Consider the following 23,461-nt stretch of genomic DNA (forward strand, 5'->3'; position numbering starts at 1 on the left):
CCCCGATTCCTCCTTCAGTCCTCCCTGCCACCTTCCAGTCCCTCAGCCCTATGAAATGGATATTCAGGTGGGGGGGCGGGCTGCAGGGAGCTGCATTGAAAGAGAGAGTTGGCAAAGAAAGAAAAAAAGCACACATCTCCTTCTCATGCATTAGTGGATGCCTCTGTTGCATCAGAAGCCATTCTTCAGAATGGTAGCATTGGATTTCACCCCATGAAAATTATTGCAGTGACTGGCCTCTGTGGCCCACAATAATAGCATTTTTAAATTCTTAGAAACAGGATGCCTGTTACTTTTTAATGCAGTAGAAGTCATTCCAAGGAAGGGAGCTCTAATGTTGGTTTTGAACTTTGCTGATCAGCCACTGAGGATTTGCCTTGTCAAAGACAAGCATCCTTACCTAGGAGAAGGGTAGCAGCTGTTCTGTTTATTCACAAGGAGGCTATTGCTTCATCTTATGGGCTGTGTCTTGAGTGCCCTTCTCATGCTTTACTAGTGCAACACCTTTTTTGTACAGTGAGAAGAATTAGGACAAAAGCAAAACTAATTCTTGGGCTCTATGAAAGGCAGTTGGGGTATGTGGAAGGGGTCTGGGCGAAGGGCTTCCTTATCTGCCTGAAGAAAACAGGTCTCCTAACACCACAGTGCCTCCAACTCAGCTACGCTCTGAGCTGATGTAATGGCCCCTAGAAATGCCACTTTGAAAGTTAGCCACAGGGCGATGGAGGCTAGCGGTCCAAGAGGCACTTTGGTCAGGGTGGTCGGTACCTTATGTAAGTTCCATGAGGGACATCTGTGTACTGGATAAGGCACCAGCAAGGACGCATCTCTCAAAAAATGTGGTATGTGCAGACGACAGGGAAGCCTGGCCTAGTTTGGATAGCATAGATTCCCGCTGTGGACCAGTCTATGTATTTTTGCTCACACCACTGCACAAATGCTTTGCAAGTGGCTGGGGTTTGGGGCAGGGCGGTTCTTGAAAATGGTGGAGTTCCTCCCATTAACGTTAAAAGTTATTTCCACTTTGGGGCTGAAGAAGGTGGAGCAGACACCTCCAGGGCCACCTTTAAAAAGAAAGGGGTTCTTGCACTCACGGTAGCTTCTTCTAAAGTGATTTCCCTTGCCCGAGCCTTTTAAGAGACCGACTTTGGCAGAGTGGGACATAAGCGTTAACCAAGTAAAAAGTCCTCAGCAGCCCCACATTTCAAACTGCAGACCTGCATGGATGGATGAACTCACTAAAACCTTGGAGATAGATCAGCACGTTATTTCGATGCATTCAGATGCAGTGCCAAAACAACCCAGTGAAAAGAAGGAAGAGATTGCTCTCCAGCGCTTTTGTGGTTCTACCAATTTAATTTGCAGCTCAATGGCTTCCCTTTCCTGGGGGGCCAGGGCCTCTCTAAAGCGGCCTCCCCAGCCTATGGCAGACTAAGGTTTGGATGCCAATAAGTTTGGGGATTTACTTAGGAAATGAATGAGGGTCTAGGAAGTGGGGTTTTTTTTCTTCCTGATACCACTTTAGATGCTTCAGTCTTTACTGCCAAAAATATGAAGTGGCCAGACAGTATCTCTGGTTGACATATTGGACTGTAGATAACGATGCATATTATGAAAATTGTGCATTGGCTGCCTACTGTTTAGCAGCAGGGAAATGCAAAACGGTGAAATATCTGGACACATTCAAGCCCTACAAGATAATACAGGAGGGAATAAACTGCCCTTTTGCCATTTTTGGCGACGGCATCACTTGTGAAGGTTTTTGTGCTCTTGTCCCACTAAACTGCTCTGGATTCCCCCCTTCCCCAGCTGGATGCTCACATTGTCATTGTCTGTGACCCCCTGCAGCTATTCAGTACCAACTAAACAGTTAATTAGAAATTATCTAATTAGTCATTAGGATTAGCTCAGCAGTATTAACTGCTGCCTGTTCTGCCTTTTTAAAAAAAAATAACTTGGGAATGTGCTGCAGGACACAACTGCTTCCTAGCCAGTCCACCAACATGGCAAGTTTTATGCATTACAGTAGCACTCCACAGGTTTGCTGCATGTGCAAATTATTTTATTTTATATGTGCAAATAGTTTGGAAGCTTTAAGTGACTACTTATTTCTGAAGTTTTGCATGCATCCCATACCCTTTTTCTGTTGGCTTCTCACTGTACCACTTGACACCTTGCACTTCACTGTCCTTCGCTAGCTTACTGTGTTTGGTTGGAGACCAGCTCCTTTCTAGTCTACTGCAGTTGCAAACCACACAACTTCGTATCTTACAGATAATTTGCTTAGAAATGGAGAGGTGTGGAGGTATGATTCTTACTGAAGTTGCAAGAAGAGCCCAGGTTGAAATCAAAGATGGGATTTAGGCTGGCCACTATAGGAAACTGATTGCTGGATGTACTAGGGCCCTTCTGAACAACCAAGCCATTCCATGGGTTTATAGATTAAGTTAAGAGGAGTTCCTAAAATATGAAGACCCAGGGAAAGGTTATCCTTCAGAAATTGTCTTTGAGCCTTCTGAATAGGCAGTAGATCAAGCACTCCCAGCTAGCACCACAAAGCTAGGACCTAGAGTTCCTGATAAAATTTGGATTCAGCCCTTAATTCACCATTGTCTTAAAGAGTTTGATCCCAAACACATCATTTTCTAAAAATGAGTTGATTAAACAAAAATCAACACCATGTACTATTAAATTACCAGTACCATGGGTTCAATAAGTCAACACCAGTTCAGTAATTCCAAATTTTCAGGCAAATTTCAGAGGGCATGGTAACCTTGACATGCACATTTTACTATTAATTCAAGCACTGCGTGTCTAAGATGAATTTCCCCAGTTGATAATTATTTGTCGGTGGTGATTAATTTTGATTTGGACAACAATCCAGAAGGACACCAATTTGAATTTTGAGAGTTTTCCTGTCCCCAGCTGCCTCCATGCAGTCTCCCAACTATCTTTCAAACACTGTCACATTTAAGAGACTGCAGATTGAACTGCAAGGGTCATTTCTCTAGAGCTGAGCTCAAATGGCCTCTTGACATTAAGAGTGGCCATTTTACCAAATTTCTCAGTGGGGTAGAAATTCTCCAATAGTCTTTTGGGCTGGGGCTCGCCATTTGCCGTTGCGGTAGCACAGCTTCCCTGTCTTTCGCTCTCTCCACCTCTTTTTCCTTCTTTCTTTGCTGCTGCACGTTGGACCATTTGGAACATCCTCCATGATACTCCAGGTCAAATCTCATTCCAAGTTACTGTGTTTGTGTGGCAGGGAAGGGTTGTTAAATGGTCCCTGCCATAAAAAAAATAAATAAAAAAAATTGCTGGAGAAAATTCTGCAAAGTGGCCTTCTTTTGCAAAGGGGGTGATTAAAAAAAAAGCCTTGGCTCAGTGTTCATTTCACACCTGGCTTTCCTTTAAGCACTTCTCAGACTTTTGAGTTTTAAAAAAGGCATTCTGAGCACAACCTGACTTCAGCTAATGATAGGGAAAATCTTAACAAGCAGAAATCATGTGTGGGTGTCCTGCTTCTGCCCCACTGTTGCCTTGGTCATTAAGCCAGCATTCAGTTGAAGCATTTGTTGTTAAAAGACCAGCTTATTGGTTGTAGCCTTTTTGTGAGTTACACCTATCCATGCAGGAGATCTGCATTGGTATTTGATGTTTGAAATCTACCAAGGCATTGGGAGATAAATCATATTAAGGATGCTGTCTTCTCTGCAAAGGCAAATGAGCCTGTCCTCGAAGGGTGAGGAGCAATGTGCCTCTGTCTCCATCCTGGCAGTCTTCCCAGAAGTGACTTTCACTCACAGTCCTTTCCTTATTTAAGACGGAGATACTGGCAATAACATAATCCTGCGGAATAAAAATAGTGGCTCCCTCTTTCTTAAAGCGCCAGGCAGGTTGCAGAAGTACTCCTGCACAAGAACAAGCCAAGCTGCTTCTGATGGACATGAGCTGCTCCCACAGAAGCAGCTGGCGGTGCAGGATTCAGCCCCAGGAGGCACTTGAGAGACCCTGTTCAACAGAACAGCTCTAAAGTGGGCTGAGTTGTTTGTTTGTTTGTTAAGGAGTTTGGATCATGTGGTTTTCCACATGCCCGCTTTAGGTTCAACTGTCTTCTCCTCACCCACCCTTCTCCAACCCCCCCCCCCCAAAAAAAAACCCCTCTTAGTGCTGTTACTGTCTTGCTTGTGTGAAATTGACAACCTGGGACATTATTCATGACTGCAGGGATTAAGATGCTACTTGGTTCTTTAACTGTAATAGGAGGGTAGATTTTAGGTGGGATCAACAGACATCTGAAATTGGAAGAGCTATCAGAGAAGCTGGCAGTTTTAGTGGAACCTTTCTAGTAAATATTTGCACCTAAACAAAGTCAGACACTGAGACCTAGGAGGGAATTAGGCATTGGTCCTTGGGATACTCCAGGGCCTTGGAGGTTCCAGGAGTTTATGGTGTGGAATAATCCAAGGACAGCAGGAGCACGATTTCCTCTATTTCCAATGCCCAGGCTAGGAGCACTGCTGCTTCTGCAGCCAACCTGGAACCAGGCACACTCAGGCAAGTAGGCTTTGGGGGGAACCCCAAAGTCTGCAAGAGCAAAATAAAAGAATAAATAAATTAAAATGGCCAAAGGAGTGGACGGAATCCTGAGCAATGAGCACCCTTGCACTGCAACGTTTTGTTGCAGGTCCCACTGGTTCATTCATATTTCTAAGACCTTATCCAGTGCTTGAGCCATGAAGCCTCATCTCTTTGCTGTTTCCTCAGTTGAACACACAGGACTATATCACTTCATGTCCTACACATGAAATTGGTTTATTTGGCCTGTATTCAGTTAACCTGGTAAGCTAGCAAAAGGCAATTCAGGGGCTCCCGCTAGTGCCATGGGTCTCCCCATACACACACCTTTCTCCACGCACACACTTCATGCATCTCCCCCAAAGTCACTCGGCAGAGTCAGGAGAAACCCCAGAGCAGCTCAAGGGAGGCAGGGAGGAGAGGGGAAAAGATTGCGCTGACTGAATGCTCAGAAGAGCGTCATGCTGAATTCCTCCCTTGTGGGGGAATCCTTTAACGGTGGAGACAGAAAGAACTACCTTGCTTTAGACTTGTCTCAGAGACCACGGTCATCTCTGAGTCTTGCAGTACCAAGATCTAAATCACAGTTTAGTCACACAGCACAGTCCGTCATCTTCAGTCAGTCACAATTTTCCCTCAGTGGAATGGGAATAATTATTACTACTTAGTTTGGATGTGTGCCAATCCTATTGGAATGTTGTAAAACTATGCTAAAGCCCATGTCTTTAAAAAAAGGCAAAACAAAGAACCTTTTTCTTCCAAGAACCTTGTCCACTAAGATGGCAGCTTCTAAGAAATGGTGGGCTTGTGGTGATAAACTGCTGTTTGCCTTCTTCCCCTTAAAGTTCATGCCACCTGTTCTTTTGCATACCTTCATACTGCTTTAAAAATGCTATTTCTGTAAGTGATAATGAGTGACATAATTCTTGGCTTGATCATTTCCAAGAAGTATCCTTTACCTATTCAGAGATTAAGAGTTCTCCAGAGAATAAGGCAAATTTAGGGTCATGAATTTTAAAAGTGGACCTATTTCGGGGGGGGGGGGGATAGAATATTCTCCTCTCTCATTTATTGCTTTACTCTTAAACTTCCTTGAGGATTGCAACAATCTGTTGTTGTGCTGCCTGCATGCTTTGCGGAGCTGCTATATCCTACGCATGGCCATCTGTCAAAACAGCAGTGACAAAATGAATTAATCTGAATTGCAGATGTGTTAATGAGCCCCTTTGAAGGGCTTAAGCGTGTTTTAATTAAAAGCAAAGCAGAACAGGGTCGAGGCTTTCTAAAGGTTTTAAAATATTGCGGGGTTTTTAAAAAAAATATTTGGATTTTATTTTCAGTCACACAATAGATAAAAAGCAGCACGTGAAGCTATTCCTTCATCCACAATTAAATAGGCTTGGGGAAAATCTGAGCACCATGTAACTAAGGAAATGCTGATGAGGCAGCCTTTAAAAATCGAGTAATTGTGTAACAGGAAGGAGTGTTTATCCATTTTATGACTAGGAAACAAAGCACCTACATTTAAACACCCACAATCTTTGTTAGTTTTGGCCATCTTACCAAAAACAGGCCTCTGTTGATGTCCAAGAGGCAGAGTTGTTGCAGAGCTTGCTCGTTTATTTTTTTTTTACTAGTTCAGTTCTAAACTTTGGATCATGGTTGTGTTGTCTAGAGGTCTTCGGGCCTTTTCTGTTCCCAGGCATAAGCTTAATATAGGTTCAAGTGTAAAGACCTTAAAATTGCTCTTTGTGACTGGCAGGCCAAAATATCTGTACAATGGTACCTCGGGTTAAGCACTTAATTCGTTCTGGAGGTCCGTTCTTAACCTGAAACAGTTCTTAACCTGAAGCACCACTTTAGCTAATGGGGCCTCCTGCTTCCACCGTGCCTCCGGAGCACGATTTCTGTTCTTATCCTGAAGCAAAGTTCTTAACCTGAAGCACTATTTCTGGGTTAGCGGAGTCTGTAACCTGAAGTGTATGTAACCTGAAGCATATGTAACCCGAGGTACCACTGTATTCTAGCTATTGAGGTACAGTAAGAGCTTCGAGGTACTGATAAACATTGTTTTATTTTGGGTACGCTAGGGTGGGCTAAAGGGTGAGAGCTCAAGTATCTCTCCCTCGAATAACAAACTCGGGTTGTGACTGCTGCCATCATGATTTGAAGCCCAAACCCAGAAATATATTGGAATATTTGGGGGAACCCCAGTGATAGCAGAAGTACAACCAGCCTGTTCATTCATTCATTCATTGGGGTGGGGAGCACAACCTAAGGTAGGAACTCTTAAGAGCTCTGTGCAAATTGAGCATCAATGACAGCCAAGGAATGTTGACTGCCATTTGGAAAGGGAAATAGTGGAGTGTCGTGGAGGAAGGCATGGCTGACCAACAAGAACCCTGAATAGGAGTGGTCCTGATAGAACATGAGGATTGGATGTTGTGTTGCAGGTCACACTTGTGTATTTTGATCCTGATAACGGGAAGCCACATTATGTGAATATCCAATATGCGCACCAATAACAGAACCTTCATGCTATAAGGAGTTGTTGGTTAACTTAATACATGCATTGTCTTAGACTTGCGTGAACACATGTGCATGATGAAATAATAATAGAATCCAATTTTCAACTACCGCATGTATTTGGTTTAAGCAGATACTCTAGGGACACAAGGCAAGACTTTACTCAACCTCCTGCTGCTACTGGTTAGCTTTGGTTTTAAAAGTAGCACCATAAAGCAGCAACTTAATGAAAAGCATTCAATATAATTTTCTTGTGTGTATAGTTTTTGTTTCCTAATCCACAAGATAAGTCTGTTGTCAAACGTCTAAGCACTTAAAATAAATAAATAATGGCAAATATTTCCTAGTTTTTTCTGAAACCCAGTTTGACTGTATTTACAGTGATGCATATTGTATTCTGGTCAACTGTTTCCCACATCAGATAAGGCCAGTATTGTATACACCTGGCAAAACAGGTAGGTCTGTTCTAATCCTTAGCAGCAGCAATCTTTTCTGTAATAGTAAGGGCATGAAAGCTGAATCAGAGCTGTTATCAGTCAGCGCTAAACTGAAATGAACAAACAAGAAAGCAAAATCCCATTAAGCTTTGCAAAATGTTAAAATTAATATTCACAGCTATGTCACCTTCGCCTGCGACTGGACTGAGCAAGGGTGAAAGAGAGAGAGAAATCAATTCCACGAATTTTGGAGAATGTAAGAATGAGCCGAGAGCTTTATATCTGTCTTGTTGTCCATCTTGTGGTAGTGTCTGTGATTGGGGGGCAATTCATACGGTCAGGTGGGGTTGGAGGGTGAAGCATGATGGGCGCTGACGGTTTCACATGCCTTCTTCAAATGTTCCATTGCCAAAGAGCAAGAAGGGAAGAATCTTGTTGTGTTGTGTAAGCTTTACCTGAATAGCAATTGGATAGGGGAGGGTTACCTGTATCCATCTGGGACCATTCTTTCTCATCAGCTGTTCAAAACTCTTTCTATTACTTTTGCAATGAAGCCCTTGAGAGAATGGCAGTAATGAGCCAACACGGATTGCCCTCAAGCCACCACTGGTTTTAGAAATGCTACTTATGTCACGGGGTGAGGTGGGGTTAGAATTAAGAAGTAGTTGTGCTAAAACGCACAATTTTTTCCATTAATATTTTTTTTGTGTGGGGGTGTGCAGTCAAAATTTTAATTAAGTTAGATTTGAATTAAGTATTTTATGACTATTCGCAGCAGCATCTGAGTGTGCTAATCAGTCTACAAAAACTGATTTACAATTTGATGAAACAAATAAATTAAAATAAACCCTGCTGTGGTGGAAAAGAAATCATACTGTGGTAAATAGGCAAACAAAGGGATGCAGGTGGCGCTGTGGGTTAAACCACAGAGCCTAGGACTTGCCGATCAGAAGGTCGGCAGTTTGAATCCCCGTGACGGGGTGAGCTCCCGTTGCCCGGTCCCTGCTCCTGCCAACCTAGCAGTTCGAAAGCACGTCAAAGTGCAAGTAGATAAATAGGTACCGCTGCAGTGGGAAGGTAAACGGTGTTTCTGTGCGTTGCTCTGGTTCACCAAAAGCGGCGTAGTCATGCTGGCCACATGACCCGGAAGCTGTACGCCATCTCCCTTGGCCAATAAAGCGAGATGAGCACCGCAACCCCAGAGTCGGCCATAACTGGACCTAATGGTCAGGGGTCCCTTTACCTTTACTGTTTTCGGGCTTCACAGATGTCTTCCGATTTATGTGGCTAGTTTTTGCCACTGCCACATGTTGCATACTAGGCTCTATATTCACATATAGGAAAAATGCCAGTCGCGTGTTTGTAAGATACATAGCAAGAGCAAGTCTTGTGCAACAACAACCAGTGGCTGATCTTCAGTAATCTTATGAGTTCAGGATCACCCGGTTTGCCCAATCCTAAACACGCAGAAACAATATGTGCCGGTCAGAACTGGGAATGAGCTTTGGTTGGCTGGCAGCCTGGTCAACTCCTAATGTCAGCCATTAAATTGGGCCCATCAGTGCAAAAGTCTTCAAAAAGAATTTTGTCCCACTTTTGTTTGTGTTGTGCCGTATGTTGTGCATGTGTGTGTTTGTGTTTCAGAGTGTTGTTGTCCTCTTAACATAGCATTTTGTTCAGAATGCAGTATTGGATTATATCAACCTTAATGAAAGAAAGGGGGTATTAGAAGCTTCCTTGCCTTGTTCCCTTGTACTGTATTGATTTAAAGCCCTGGCTGAAAAGTATAGCTTCGGGGTCACACATGCTGGCTTTTCGATTGGATTGGATTGTTTCAAACCAAATTTATCATTAAGTGTTCTAGCCATAGGGTACAACAATTAAAATTCACAACAGCAGGGGGATAAACAATAATTGTGTAGGCAAAGCCGTAAAAGAAAGATTCCATGAAATACACAAGGATCGATGAACGAATCTTTAAGTGGAGTGAGTGACTAAGCATACAAATCCTGAACAGTATACTGCAGACCGAACACCCTTCTTAACCTTGAAAATGTCAACTCCCTTACATAAAATCGCATCCGTATGAACAAAAGTCCGTGTAAACTGTCACTATAGTCGTCATGAAACAAGCTGCCCTGTTTACCAGACTGCTACCTTTTCAATTTAAGAATAGCTCTCTGATGAGCTGGAGCCCTAAACAGAGGAGCATTGTTCAAGATGAGATCTAATTCATCCTCTCCAGCTTGAACTTTACAAAGATCGTGATGATAATATGGTATATATGTCGTTCAAGAGAACAGAGCCTGAAACAATAGATTTGTATCTGAACAAGAAACAGAAGGCAACGCTTTGGCTGCGGATGAGAAGCACTGTAGAGTTGACAAATGGAAAGGTGTGAGGAGATGCTGAGACAAAAAGTGTTCCATGCTGGAGTGCCCAGCAGAAGCTCTTTTGCCTCTATCAGACAAGCTGTGTATTCTCAATTGGTTTGGCCCGGGCTCCGACGTGAGTCACTGGACAGAACCTTTGCCATCTATCTCTGGTTTCTTTTGCTTTGGTTGTCTAAAGCCAATGATAAATACCAATTAACTTAGGATGCGGTCCACCTCGTGTCAGAGGTTACTGTCAGAGTTCACCAATTTTAATGCAATTGAGCTTGCATTGTTTTCACTGCGCTGCCGCAAGAAGGCAAGAGTCACCGTTTCCAGCAAACCATCCTTCAAGCAACTAAGGCTTAACTGAGTCCAATTATGGTCTTCCACGATATTTATCACCTTATTATTCTGTAATTGTATTTAGAAGATTGTTAAGCCATGGCTCAGTGCACTAATACATGGGAGTTTTAAAAATATCTTAGCTTAATAAACACTGATCAATTAAGATGAGAGTGCATACAAAATGTGCACACAGATCAATGGCTGTAAAGCATTACAGAAACTAGCAGATGTCTGCCCTGTTTCATTTCTATACTTTTTGTTTATGCACTTGTTTGGTGTTCCTACTTGAATAAACCCTCTGTTGTGAGCCATTGAAAAAGGATAGCAGCTCAGAAATCTCAGCCAAACCCCTTTTAGGGAGGTTAAAACTGTGAGTTCAGTTCTGACAGCATAGCACCCGCTTGGTGTGATATAATCAACAATACACGGAACCCAGAGTACTTGTATTTAAGCTGATTTAAATTCATTAGCTTCCCACCAGCATCCCAGTCAAAGTACAGTAACTTGACTTTCTAAGTGGAAATGTCAAGAAGCTCCTTGGTGCTTCCATGAGCCAGGTGTGTTCAGTCGATGGCAGCTTTCATCCACAGAGCTGATGGGAATTATAATGGTATGATTGTGGATGCAACAATAAGCAAAACCTGCTTGATGTCATGAATGTGGCAGAGCACCGAATTGGAAGTACAATCCCATCTAGAACAGGTTGATCTCCATCTCCTTGAGATTGAGTTTCAGTTTATTGGCCCTCATCCAGACAATTACTGATTCTGGGCACTGGCTCAGCACTTCAATGGCCTCTGCTAAATCCAATAAAAAGGAGAGAGAGAGGTGAACATTTTAAACATCACAATGGCTCCTTTTTCCAAATCCCCAAATCTACCAGCAGTTTCATGTAGGGACAAGATGGAACACTGCATTTGAGCCATCTCTCTCTGGTTGGTGTTTCATTTAGGATTATTTCAGTTTCTGAATGAGTCTTTGATCATGGAGAAACAAAAGAGACACCTGGAAATTCAGGGTTGACACAGATTCTACTGATACGATGCTGGGAACATAGATGCAGCTATTTGATGTTATTATTATTAACCAGGCCACCTCTCACCATAATTCTGTGCAGATTTGATTATGAAAGCTTCAAATTTAGTTTCACAATTGGTGCGACTTAGTGCTGGCTCATTCTGCCAGTGGACCATAATACAAATTGATGAGTCAATCATGTTTTAAATGTCTTTTGCCTAAGTATTATTTTAAGTGGAGTCTTAAAGTGGAACCTGAAGTCTTTCACTTCCTCTAATTCATCATTTCACAGATTTGGGATAGGAGTGAGTGCCATTGTACACTTTTTGTCCTTGATCTAGGAAAATTCTTTCTCACAGTCTCATAGCACATGCTCTAGATCAGTGATGGCCAAACTTGGCCCTCCAGCTGTTTTGGGACTACAATTCCCATCATCCCTGACCACTGGTCCTGTTAGCTAGGGATGATGGGAGTTGTAGTCCCAAAGCAGCTGAAAGGCTAAGTTTGGCCATCACCGGACTAGATGGACTTCTACATTTTGGACTCCTTTATCTGGGCTTTCTCTGCTTGGACAGCCTTCAGGGTTGAATGCTGTCTTTGATAGGAAGCTTCTCCTTCAGCTCCACTAAGCAGAGCAGTTGCTTTATTCACATGTTGGGTTTCAGAGGCCCTAAACATTATTTTACTATAATCACACATATTTAACACATGTTTCTGGCTTTCAAAAATTATGTTGAATGTATTTTGGGGTCTTGAAAAAAACAGTTAAAAGCATGTGTTTATGTTTGTGTTTTAATGGAAATTGGATATCTGGTCTTTCGAAGAGTTGTTTCTCTACCTTTAAGTATACATCATGGAAAAGTTTTACGCATAGACATACCAAAATTAATCAAAGTGCTACAGTCCCCTACAACCCAATAAATAGTAAATGTATTTGAAGTTGTCCCCTGGTGTTAGTTCATAGGCAAAATTAATTTTGCATTTTAAAATAATTAATAACCAGGTTCAAATATGCATCACCTTTGTTAATTGCATTTGACGCTTAGGGCTTTGGTGCATTTTACATTTAATTGTCGACACCTTCTGGAAAGTTGGTGCAACCGGCTTTTACAGTAGCTTATCTCTATATTTCAGTGGTTAATGTGGTACACTGAATGGGATGTTTGGCCCGTAAAATAAATCCCTTACCCTAGAAAACTATGGCCAATAATTAGCAAATATTGCATGCTGTTGTGAAAATAATCATAAAGCACCACCATATACCAAAAAATTCTTCTATAAATATCTCCTTTCATCCATAATTAGATAAAAATTGAAGCACACCATGTTAGGAAGAAAAGTTTAATGCAATGCAGTGTGTGTGTGGCAGCTCTGGAAAATAATAATAATAATAATAATAATAATAATAATAATAATAATAATAATAATAATATTTATACCCCGCCCATCTGGCTGGGCTTCCTCAGCCACTCTGGCCAGCTTCCAACCAAATATTAAAAACAGTACAGCATCAAACATTAAAAACTTCACTAAGCAGGGCCGCCTTCAGTTGTCTTTTAAAAGTAAAATAGTTGCTTATTGACTTGACATTTGATGGGAGGGTGTTCCACAGGGAAGGGGCCACTACCAAGAAGGCCCTCTGCCTGGTTCCCTGTAACCTCATTTCTCGCAGTGAGGGAACTGCCAGAAGGCCCTCGGCACTGGACCTTAGTGTCCGGGTAGAATGATGGGGGTGGAGACGCTCCTTCAGGTAGACAGGACCAAAGCTGTTTAGGGCTTTAAAGGTCAGCACCAACACTTTGAATTGTGCTCGGAAACGTACTGGGAGCCAGTGTAGGTCTTTCAAGACCAGTGTTATATGGTCTCGGCGGCCACTCCCAGTCACCAGTCTAGCTGCCACGTTCTGGATTAGTTGTAGTTTCCGGGTCACCTTCAAAGGTAGCCCCACGTAGAGTGCATTGCAGTAGTCCAAGCGGAAGATAACCAGAGCAAATTCCATCCTATGGATCATTAGGAAAGGGGTTGATAATAAAACTGCTAATAATATCGTAATGCCATTATACAAATGTGTGGTGCATCCACACTTGGAATTCTATGTTCTGGTTGCCACACCTCAAAAAGGATATCGTAGAACGGGAAAGGTTTCAGGAGAAGGTAAGCAAAACCATTAAAGGGGTGAAGCAACTCCCCTATGAGAAAAGGTTGGAGTACTGGGGGCTCTTTGGAAAAGGCGAGGGAGAAGGGACATGATAGAGCAGCATAAAATTACATATGCTGTGGAGAATGTCATTAGAGAGAGTTTTCCCCCCCTCTCTAGAGTCCAGCGCCATCCAGTGAAATTCCTTGTTGGGAGATTCAGGACAAAATAAATGGGGAGGCACTGTTGCACTCAGGTCCCACTTAAAAGTTTCCCCGTGGATATCTGGTGTAAGAACAGGATGCTGGGCTCGGTGGGCTCTTTTTACCTTCTTATCATTTAACCAAATCTGATATGTGGCATCATTGATGCCCTCACTTTTATCACCTGATCCCTGATTGGCCGGATCGCTTGATAAAGGCAAAAGCTGGGTGAATAGAAATGGTTCCAAAGTGGTAGCTGAGAAGGGAAACCACAGAACCGCACTCGCACAATCACCTAAAAGTGCCCGAAGACTTTATGAGGGAACAGTTCAGCGGCCCCCGCTGTATATCTTGGTGGCGGGCCTCATTAAAGTCTGTAAGCAAAAGAAGGAAATATCCAGTAAAGCAGCAAGAAAATATTGAGGAACAGCATTCCCGGTTTAACACTAAAAGATGACTTCAAAACTATGGATCTGAGAGATTAACAGACCTTACTTTCCTTGCCCAGGATTCTAATTTCCCAGTGGATTTGGTGTAGGACAGTGATGGCCAAACTTGGCCCTCCAGCTGTTTTGGGACTACAATTCCCATCATCCCTGACCACTGGTCCTGCTAGCTAGGGATGATGGGAGTTGTAGTCCCAAAGCAGCTGGAGGGCCAAGTTTGGCCATCACTGGCGTAGGACTACTGCTACAACTTTTTGACATTAATATGATAGCCGAGACATGCTCTTTTGAGGTCACATAATGAATGTAAGCAGGTCTGGTTATGGTCATTGGGCAGACATGAACTTTACGGAAGTAATGTTTAAAACAAATGCAGGTGTATAGAAGAGAGAAGCTCCTAACAATTTCATCGGGACTTACGCAAGAGAGGTTTTGCAAGGGTTATGCCCAGTTGTCCCAGCTATTTATAGCATTATTCAATAGCAGTAATGCTGACAATAAGAAATAATGTCGCACAGATGTCAATTATCACAACAGCCGTTGCAGCGCAGAGCTCTTGATTTGTTCTCCTCTCTCCAGCCTTATAAAAAGAAAATCAACTGTTTTATGTTACTAATGGAGTTACACTCTTTTATAGACCCTCATTTGTATAATGACAAAAGTCTATTTGCTCATAATTTCCAAAAAGGACCCTGGATTTATTACTAACAACAGATGAGTTCTAATACTGCAGTGCTAGGCAAATGTCTGATTTGCATCCCGTTGCAAACCTAAAACGAAAACTATGCCTAATAACATGATTGTTCTGAAACTGTTTAGCATAATCACAAAATCCCGAAAGGTGCTTCAGTATATCTTGGTGGCGGGCCTCATTAAAGTCTGTAAGCAAAAGAAGGAAATATCCAGTAAAGCAGCAAGAAAATATTGAGGAACAGCATTCCCGGTTTAACACTAAAAGATGACTTCAAAACTATGGATCTGAGAGATTAACAGACCTTACTTTCCTTGCCCAGGATTCTAATTTCCCAGTGGATCGTCTAACCTCCTCTTCATATTTGCACTTCTCTTTTGCAGAGGAAATAGTAGGTTGCATTTTGTTCCCACTCCTCTCAGTCTTTCTTTTAAATATACTACTAGGAAGTTACAAACCTGGTGCCTTCAGGTTTGTGAGAATATTATATCAGGAGGGTATTATAGCAACTATTCCACAAACCCAGAATCTCAGGTTGGTGCTGTTCTAAACCAGAAAAGAGGAGCGGAGCAACGGCACAATGCTAATCCCTCAAAAGCAAGAGCATTATTTTGATTTGTCATCTGCAAGGGCCGAGAGACAGCGAGGTTACTGGAATCCCCTTCATCTGGTGTGAACAGTATTCAGGAATCCAGGAATCCCTGGCATGTGCAGGCAAGGGGCAGGATATGTAATGGACATGTACAGACAAATGCAATATTCTTTTGACATGACTTTCTCTGGTACCTTAAGCCAGTAGGGGCCAGGGGGACTGTGTGGTGGGGTATAAATAAAGAAAAAGTACATACATAAAGGTTTATTTCCCGCGCAACCCTGTGGAGCTTGGTATGATGCAGAGTTCCTCCCAAGATCAAAGGCAAGTTGTTGGGTCTTTCCTTTCACAGCTGTCCCCCATCTGTCCAGGGAAATCCCCAGAGGCCGAGCCATTTTATAATAGGACATCATAGATAGCTACACATGCATTTTGAGAATTATGTAATGTGGTGCCATTCAGCGTAAGTAAAATGGTCTGCTTAGAAGGGGATTTCATTGTGTATATGTGCTTTTTTTCAAGTCAGCTCTGTGGTAAAGCATTAATTCTTCCTATTTTCTTGCAGTTCCAGATTATCAAGAGCAGGATATTTTTCTATGGAGGAAAGAGACTGGATTTGGATTTAGGATTCTTGGTGGAAATGAGCCTGGAGAACCTGTAAGTATTTTGATATTTTTAGGCTTGTTTTACCTTTTTTTATCTCTTTACCCCGGAATTTTCAGAGCCGCATTCGCCAGAATACATGTCCAGTAATATTTAATCTGCATCCTTTCAGCCACTTGATTTTAAAAACAAGCAAAACCAGAACAGAGTGCTGAGCTATGTTCTGAATAGCTAAGGTTATGAAGAGTGTTGATCTTTGTTCACATAGAGGCCTATTTCTGCTATCAACTGGCTTAGACCCCCGAGCTGTTTTGCAGCAGCTACTGACCAGAACGTCAACAGATGTTAGCAACTTTGGGTTGCTTTGATTTAGGTCACACTCGAGCCAAGGCTTCTGATCTTATTACCAACCCCCTGAGCTGAATAAGTACAGTCTCATACAGCAGGACTCTCCAAGAAAAGGAATGTCATGTTAAATAGAGGAGGAAAGGCACGATCATGGGTAAAGGAACAGAAGTCTAGAGATTTGTGCTAGTAATGATCTGCTGAGCCTTTCCATGAATCTCAGGATCAAAATTCTAGAATTCGTTTCCCCGGGGCAAAGTCATACAATACATATATTCTTTTGAAGAAGGGTGTTCATAGGGAAATATGAAAGCGACTTGTATCAAATTGGGCCAATGTCCCATCTAGCCTAGTTAACAGCTGCTCTGGCTGGATAATTAATTTCAGTGGTTTTACTCCGCATTGGACTTAGTTGGCTACGGCCCAAAATTTGTAACTGTCATTACAGGTAATTTGTAAGGTGCCTTGCATGCCTGTGGCTCTCTTAACTGTGTTGCACCATGGGAACAGTAGTTCATGGAAATGGAAACATTCAGAAGAGAAAAAACATACTTTTTGAGAATGATGGGATGATGGGCTATTTGCTGCCATGCCATGAAGACTGCAGCCTACACAGAAGCCTTCATAAGAGCCAGCATAGTGTAGTGGTTAAGAGTGGTGGACTCGTAATCTGGTGAACCGGGTTCGCTTCCCCACTCCTCCACATGCAGCTGCTGGGCGACTTTGACCTGGTCACACTTCTTTGAAGTCTCTCAGCCTCACTTGCCTCACAGAGTGTTTGTTGTGGGGGAGGAAGGGAGAGGAGATTGTTAGCCGCTTTGAGACTCCTTAAGGGGAGTGAAAGGCGGAATATCAAGTCCAAAGTCGTCTTCTTCCTCTTATTCTTCTTCACATGGTCAACTGATATCATCAACTTGTGTGCATGTGAAGAAGCCTCTAGGTTCCTCTGTCATAGTACCGGGAGTGGGGGCAGTGCAGAGATATGCCCCCTATATAAATAAAGCTAGGGCATACTTTTGCTAAGGGGATAATGACCCTGTTGGGAAGCTCTGAGAATATGTACTGCTTCCATGTTCAAAGTTTTGGAAAGTAAGGTAGTTGACCAAAGTATGGCACTGACTAACCCTTTGGGCCTTTTCTGCCATCCCTTCCACTTTGTTGCCTCACTGGTATCATCCATCTGGGTCTGGCCCTTTGGGCACATCTGACATGACCCAGATGTAGTCACGTAACAGCCTGGATTACATTGGCCCACTTGGCTAGAAGATGTTTGGGTATAGACCAAGGGCAGGGAACCTCTACTTGGTGGGCAAAATGCAGCCCTCCAAGCCTCTCTATTTGCTGCTTGGGACTTTCCCCAGTCATACCCCAACTCCATGGACCCACAACTTCCCAGAGTATTTTTCCCAGCTGAAATGTGTCCTTAAATCTCTGGGTTGCCTGAGCATTTGGGCGTGTCTAAGCAGCCTTTGACTTATGTATGGCTGGAATGTCCCCTATGCCCGTTCTACTGCCCCCTATTGCACTGGTGTGCACCCCCTGGTTACAGTTGCCCACAAGGGGATGCAGTCCTTGACCCTGATATAAGGTTCCCTGGCTGTGGACAGTCCTGATTTGCTGCTGTGGAATGAGATTTCACTTCTTCTGCAATTCTGACAGCGATTCTTCTCTCGCACATGCACATGCTTCTCGCAGATTTACATTGGTCACATTGTGCCACTGGGTGCTGCAGATGCCGATGGCCGCCTGCGATCTGGGGACGAATTGATCTGCGTGGATGGGACCCCTGTTGTCGGGAAATCTCACCAGCTTGTAGTTCAGCTTATGCAACAGGCCGCCAAGCAAGGCCATGTCAATCTGACTGTCAGGCGCAAAGTGGTTTACACAGGTAGGTTGCAATGTGACTCGCAGAGTGTTTTTTTTGTCTTTACTCCTGTCGCTGGATAAAAGTGAACTACTTTCTAAAGATCAAAAGCTTCAGGTTCTAGCAAAAAATAGCAATGCACCGTTCTGTTATTTATATTTTGCTTTTTAACCTCCGGGTTTTTTTTCCTGGGTTTTGTTTGAGGCTTTTCGAACACGGTATAAATATAGGCTGAAATGTTTTCAAGCTGAGAATTTGACTGCTTGTGATTAGAAGAGATATGTTGCCACTTTCCAAGGGTTTCCCCCCATTGGGTTTAGTTTCAATTTACCATTTTAAAGGATAATCTCTTATAGGATAAAAAATATTGTGAAACTGATAGGCCGGTAAAGTGCTAATCATTTTATAGTACTACCTGCAAAGGAGCACATTATTACCTAGCCATGTTATCCAAATCGGTTGGATGCCGATAGTTCTGCCCTAAAAAAGGACCTTGCTGGAGCGGACTCACCTGGATGTGTATCCCATTGAGCTCAGTGGGTCTTATTCTGAGTAGATAAGCATGGGGTTGCACTATTTATCCAGCAATCTGTATCCAGCAGATGTTTCGGAGAAGCCTCCCTAGCATGAACAGCCACCCCCCGGTTGTTCCCAACAAGCGTCCTGCATATATGACTGTGCTAGTGCTAACCCAGAAGTATAGGAAGTGCTCCTGGTGTCGGCATGGCATAGCTCAATATCAAACATCAGGTCAATTGAATTGCATGATCTATGCTGGGCCCCCAATTGAAGTGTCAGTATGAACTTGGAATTGCCAGTGGGTCTGGATTTGGGAGGATGATTAAGATGGGCAGTGTGTAAATATATTACTACTACTACTACTACTACTACTACTACTACTACTACTATTATTATTTCCCCAATGACATTCTCTTAATTTTGCCTTTGGACCTATAGAAAACTATATTTTATCATATTCAGAGTCAGTGTTGATACATTTCCTCTGCATAAAAATAATAATGGAGGGATAGCCATGGAAATAAAGTTAAGGCAGAATACAAACCCCACTGCATGATTTTGTGCAGGAAAGATTCATTAGCAGGGACAAGCAGGCTTCCAGTCTCATGCCTGCATATATTTCCCGCAAAATCTATTTGAAGGAAATTTGCCTTTTGATTTTTAACATACCTCTCATGAATTTCTGCGCAGTATGCCTCCATGAAGAAAAAAAACCTGGCATACAATTTGGCTATAGTGTGCCTTTTCTTTCTGATGTGGCCATGTTTAGTACTAGTGGTGGTTGCTTTTCTGTACATAATTATTTGAAGTGACTTTACAAAATAATAATAATAATCAAGGTAAAATACCATAAATAAAATGCGTGAAAACAAAACAGAAACAAGAAATTGGCATGAAAAGTCCCCAAGTAAAAGTGTGATAACCCAGTGTTAATCCACCATGAAATCCACCACCAGAAAAAACTAAATCCCCAGTTAAATATTTTCTTTCCTGAATAAATAGGTCTTCATGCTATCAGTGAGTGAAAGGAGTTGACAGAATGCCCCCCCTCTCTCTAGACAAAGAGTATTTCATAAGGTGGGTCGTCACTTCTGAACAGACTGTGCTCCAAGCCCCAGCTGACAGAACAGCACAAAGAAGGGGCATATTTCAAGGAAGCCTCAGATGACTTCAGGGATTGTTGGGGAGGAATACATGGAAGAAAACACTCCCTAAGATAGTCTTATACAGTGGTACCTCAGGTTGCGGATGGGATCCGTTCCGGAGATCCGGCCAAATCCCGAGGTTTTCGCAACCAGAGAGACCGTTTTGGGCCATGCACGCGCGACAAAAACCCGGAAATATACTTCTGGGTTTGCCACTTACGTAACCCAAAGTTTATGTAACCGGAGGAATACGTAAGCGCAGGTACAACTGTAGTATGTAGACCTTGATATTTCCCTCACATAATCAGAAATTCAGCACCTCGTTCAGTTATCTCTTGGTGTTGAGAGATGATTGCTTCTTTCCAAAACAGTTCCGAAAGCAGAGAACGAGGTCCCCTCCCCAGCCTCATCTCACCACAGCAGCAACCAGCCTGCTTCTCTGACAGAGGAGAAGCGCACTCCGCAGGGGAGCCAGAACTCGCTCAACACCGTCAGTTCCGGCAGCGGCAGCACCAGCGGAATCGGCAGCGGAGGAGGCGGGGGCAGCGGTGTGGTCAGCACTGTGGTGCAGCCCTATGATGTGGAAATACGCCGCGGAGAGAATGAAGGCTTTGGCTTTGTCATCGTGTCTTCCGTTAGCCGGCCAGAAGCTGGAACGACGTTTGGTAAGTGCAGAACATGCTTAGAATTGCTTTGGCTCTTTAATCTGTTTCCTTGGTGGCTGGGGCTCTTTTACCTGCACTCATAAGCACCTCTACGTTTCCGAGGTACATAAACCAGCTTGGCACACCGTTGATTTGCACATCCCATTGCATAGTGCAGGCTTCCTCAACCTCTGCCCTCCAGATATTTTTGGCCTTCAACTCCCATGATCCCTAGCTAGCAGGACCAGTGGTCAGGGATGATGGGAATTGTAGTTTCAAAACATCTGGAGGGCCGAGGTTGAGAAAGCCTGGCATAGTGGGTCCCATTTTGATGGGGAGTTTTGTCTTGCATTGTCCTGTATCGAGGCAGCTGAATGCAGCAACTCTTTCGCTATAAGCATTAATGACCTGGGTGAGGTCTTCTTCATTTCACCCATGGTATTGTATCTCACGAGTAAAACTCGACTTATTTATGACCAACACTGAGGCAACAATGTGAAAAGAGCCTGAGTTGCCTCTGTACAGTGAGAATAATAATTACAGCTACCAAACAGTAATTGCAGTACATGAATGTACTCCCTATTCTATTTAATTAATATGTTTAATTGGAAAGTCAAGCTTTGGGAGTTGTTTCCCTCCAGGGTCTTGTTCAAAGCTGTATTAGAGGAGAGGGGCTGTTTTTGTTTTTTGGAAAGCAGACTGACATTTTGAACTCTTGAGTAATGACAGTAGTAGAAGAGGTTGTCACTCACTGAACTCTTCTCCAGCGACAAACCTGTAGGCCTGAGTTTAACACAAGTGCCCTCTCTGACAGATGGCTATCCCTGGGAACAAACGGTGCTTTATTCTATATACGTACTTGTGAATAACTCTGGGTTTTTTAAAAAAATAAAAAATGGCCCTTTCACATTTATATACATAAAAAAATATTTTGTTAAAATATTAATTTAACTGTTCTTCGGGATGCACTCCCAAGTTCCCATTAAGTGAAACATGCAGACATTTAGTGGGGCCTGTGAAATCACTGAAGGTAATGCTAGACTTAAATTTTGTTTGTGATACTTTTACGGCCCCTTCTCAGTATCTCCGCTGTCTCTCGCATTATGGCCACCCTGTGAGTTTGGGAAATGCCATTTATTTCAAGCTCTGGCAGCCAATAGGCATTCCAGATAAGGAATGGCTCCTGCTGTTCCAGTGAGTCTCAGTTTAACATTTACCACTATAAGCACTCCATGTGGCCAGCATCACATTTCAGAAGTGCTTCACCCACACACCAGCATATGTGTGTACATTGTATGTATTCTTGCAGTCTGGATCCCCTGTGGGTTCTGTGCTGGCATGTGCAGGCTGCCCTGCATGGTGCCCGTGCCTGGGGGTAAGGCATGTTTTTGAACTTGATGCCAACAAGTGGGATGCTTGTGCCAATGTACTTTGTCTGTGGCCGTGTCTTACGTGTCTCTTCAACATTCAGCTGAGGACCGTAGATGTGACACACACATAGCAAGTCCTTTCCATTCAGGTTTTGTTTCTCCAGGCACCAGAGAAAGCATAATCTAAATTAACTCAAGCATCCATCAATGGTAATTAGCTGCCCCATAAATAAATGTGGCACGGGGATGGAACTGGAGGTTCTTGAAAGGAACCCCCCAGACATAAAAAGAAATAGGAGAGCTTCTTTTTTCCACTGTTTTTATACCTGAATCTAGATATTACAGCAGAGTCTATTCAAATCAATCTCAATGTTGGGTTAGGGAAGGGCTTCATTTCTTCCGTTATCCAACTCTAACTTGTCTAAACCTAAAACTTACTATAATAGACTTTAAAATATGGTGTGCTTCGTTGCATTGCTTACCCGGCAATATTTTGTAATCCTGCCTGCAACATATAACATGCACTGCTGTTAATTATGACAACAGGGGTTCCTGAACCACTTGTGCTAAATGGTCCTTTGCAAATTCCGAGAGATAAGAGTTCTTCTGTCCCCAGAGGAGAGAAAAGCACATTTGGAATTGCATGGGATAGCCATTCAGTTTTGAAAGGGCCTCTCTGACCATCTGTGATGGCTATTAAGAAACCATCATTGCAGATGAGATGATGAAGCAAGTACAGTTACGGAACCAGTCAAGACACACCAAATTGGTAGTAACTCTGAGGTGCAGGGGGCTAACATAAGGAGACAGTCCTTCCTTGTGATGGTGTAGCACATGAGCACCCATTCCACATATATATATGTATTTTTCTTTTACTCTAAAACTTAATTAACTGTTGTGAAATGTATTGGAGTGGTCTCTTAAATAAGAGTATTCCAAAGCCTCTGCTTGCCCAGATCAGCCAGAATAAGAATGATGAATGTGTTCATTTGTGAAAAGATAAATTTTCGTGGCTAGAAATATGAGCAATGTGGAAGCAAATTTATGTCTTGACTTGACTCCCCCCCTTCTGCTACCCAGAAAACACTTCTCCACGATATTTTGCATGAGATGCTTGCCCTTAGCTACAAAGTGTGTGACTCATTCCCATAGGGGTTCTTTGTATCGTTATTCCGATCTCACAGAGGTAGTCTGCTGAGATGGGCTGAGCTACTTCAAAATTGTATTCATTTAGTTGTCTGGGTGTGTTAAGGAATTAGCCAGTTAAAGTTACTCTCATGTGACAAAGCCAGGAGTGGGTGATACACACCAATGTAAATTATATAACGACCAATTATCATCAGTTATACTGCCTTCTGTTAGTGAGTAGGCTTTTCCTCATGTTGCCATTTTAACTCATCCTTCATTGTGATCTTTTTGATAAAGCACAGCACAAACATGTGTTTCAAACTACTAATAAAAATGCAGTGCAAGCATATCTTTGGATGAATGAATATTATTTCCAGCCACTTGGAAAAAATTACATAGGTGTGATGGATATGACCACATTCAACTGCACCCACTTACTAAATGCTAGTCTCTATATCTGCCTTGTGCAACTTTTGAGAGGTATACACAAATGTGGAAA

General features: G+C 42.8%; 1 protein-coding gene and 1 long non-coding RNA gene across 51 annotated transcripts in view; one reads left to right on the forward strand and one right to left on the reverse strand.

The window, feature by feature from the left end:
• The window catches only part of MAGI1 (membrane associated guanylate kinase, WW and PDZ domain containing 1), a 475,361-nt gene that overhangs the window by 433,505 nt on the left and 18,395 nt on the right, over positions 1–23,461 (forward strand). For 25 of the 50 annotated variants that reach the window (XM_083722597.1, XM_083722572.1, XM_083722616.1 and 22 more), the window contains 4 exons: positions 7,717–7,794; positions 15,910–16,001; positions 17,988–18,180; positions 20,192–20,485. In XM_083722597.1, the coding sequence (XP_083578723.1) occupies positions 7,717–7,794; positions 15,910–16,001; positions 17,988–18,180; positions 20,192–20,485 (657 nt within the window). The remainder of the gene's footprint in view (positions 1–7,716; positions 7,795–15,909; positions 16,002–17,987; positions 18,181–20,191; positions 20,486–23,461) is intronic. The other 25 variants (XM_083722580.1, XM_083722603.1, XM_083722621.1 and 22 more) reach the window with 1 other exon arrangement.
• The window catches only part of LOC310838190, a 582,108-nt gene that overhangs the window by 334,860 nt on the left and 223,787 nt on the right, over positions 1–23,461 (reverse strand). The gene's annotated exons all lie outside the window — the stretch shown is intronic.

The sequence above is a fragment of the Podarcis gaigeae genome (genome assembly GCF_964106915.1).
Source record: "Podarcis gaigeae genome assembly, chromosome: 2".
Lineage (NCBI taxonomy): Eukaryota > Metazoa > Chordata > Lepidosauria > Squamata > Lacertidae > Podarcis > Podarcis gaigeae.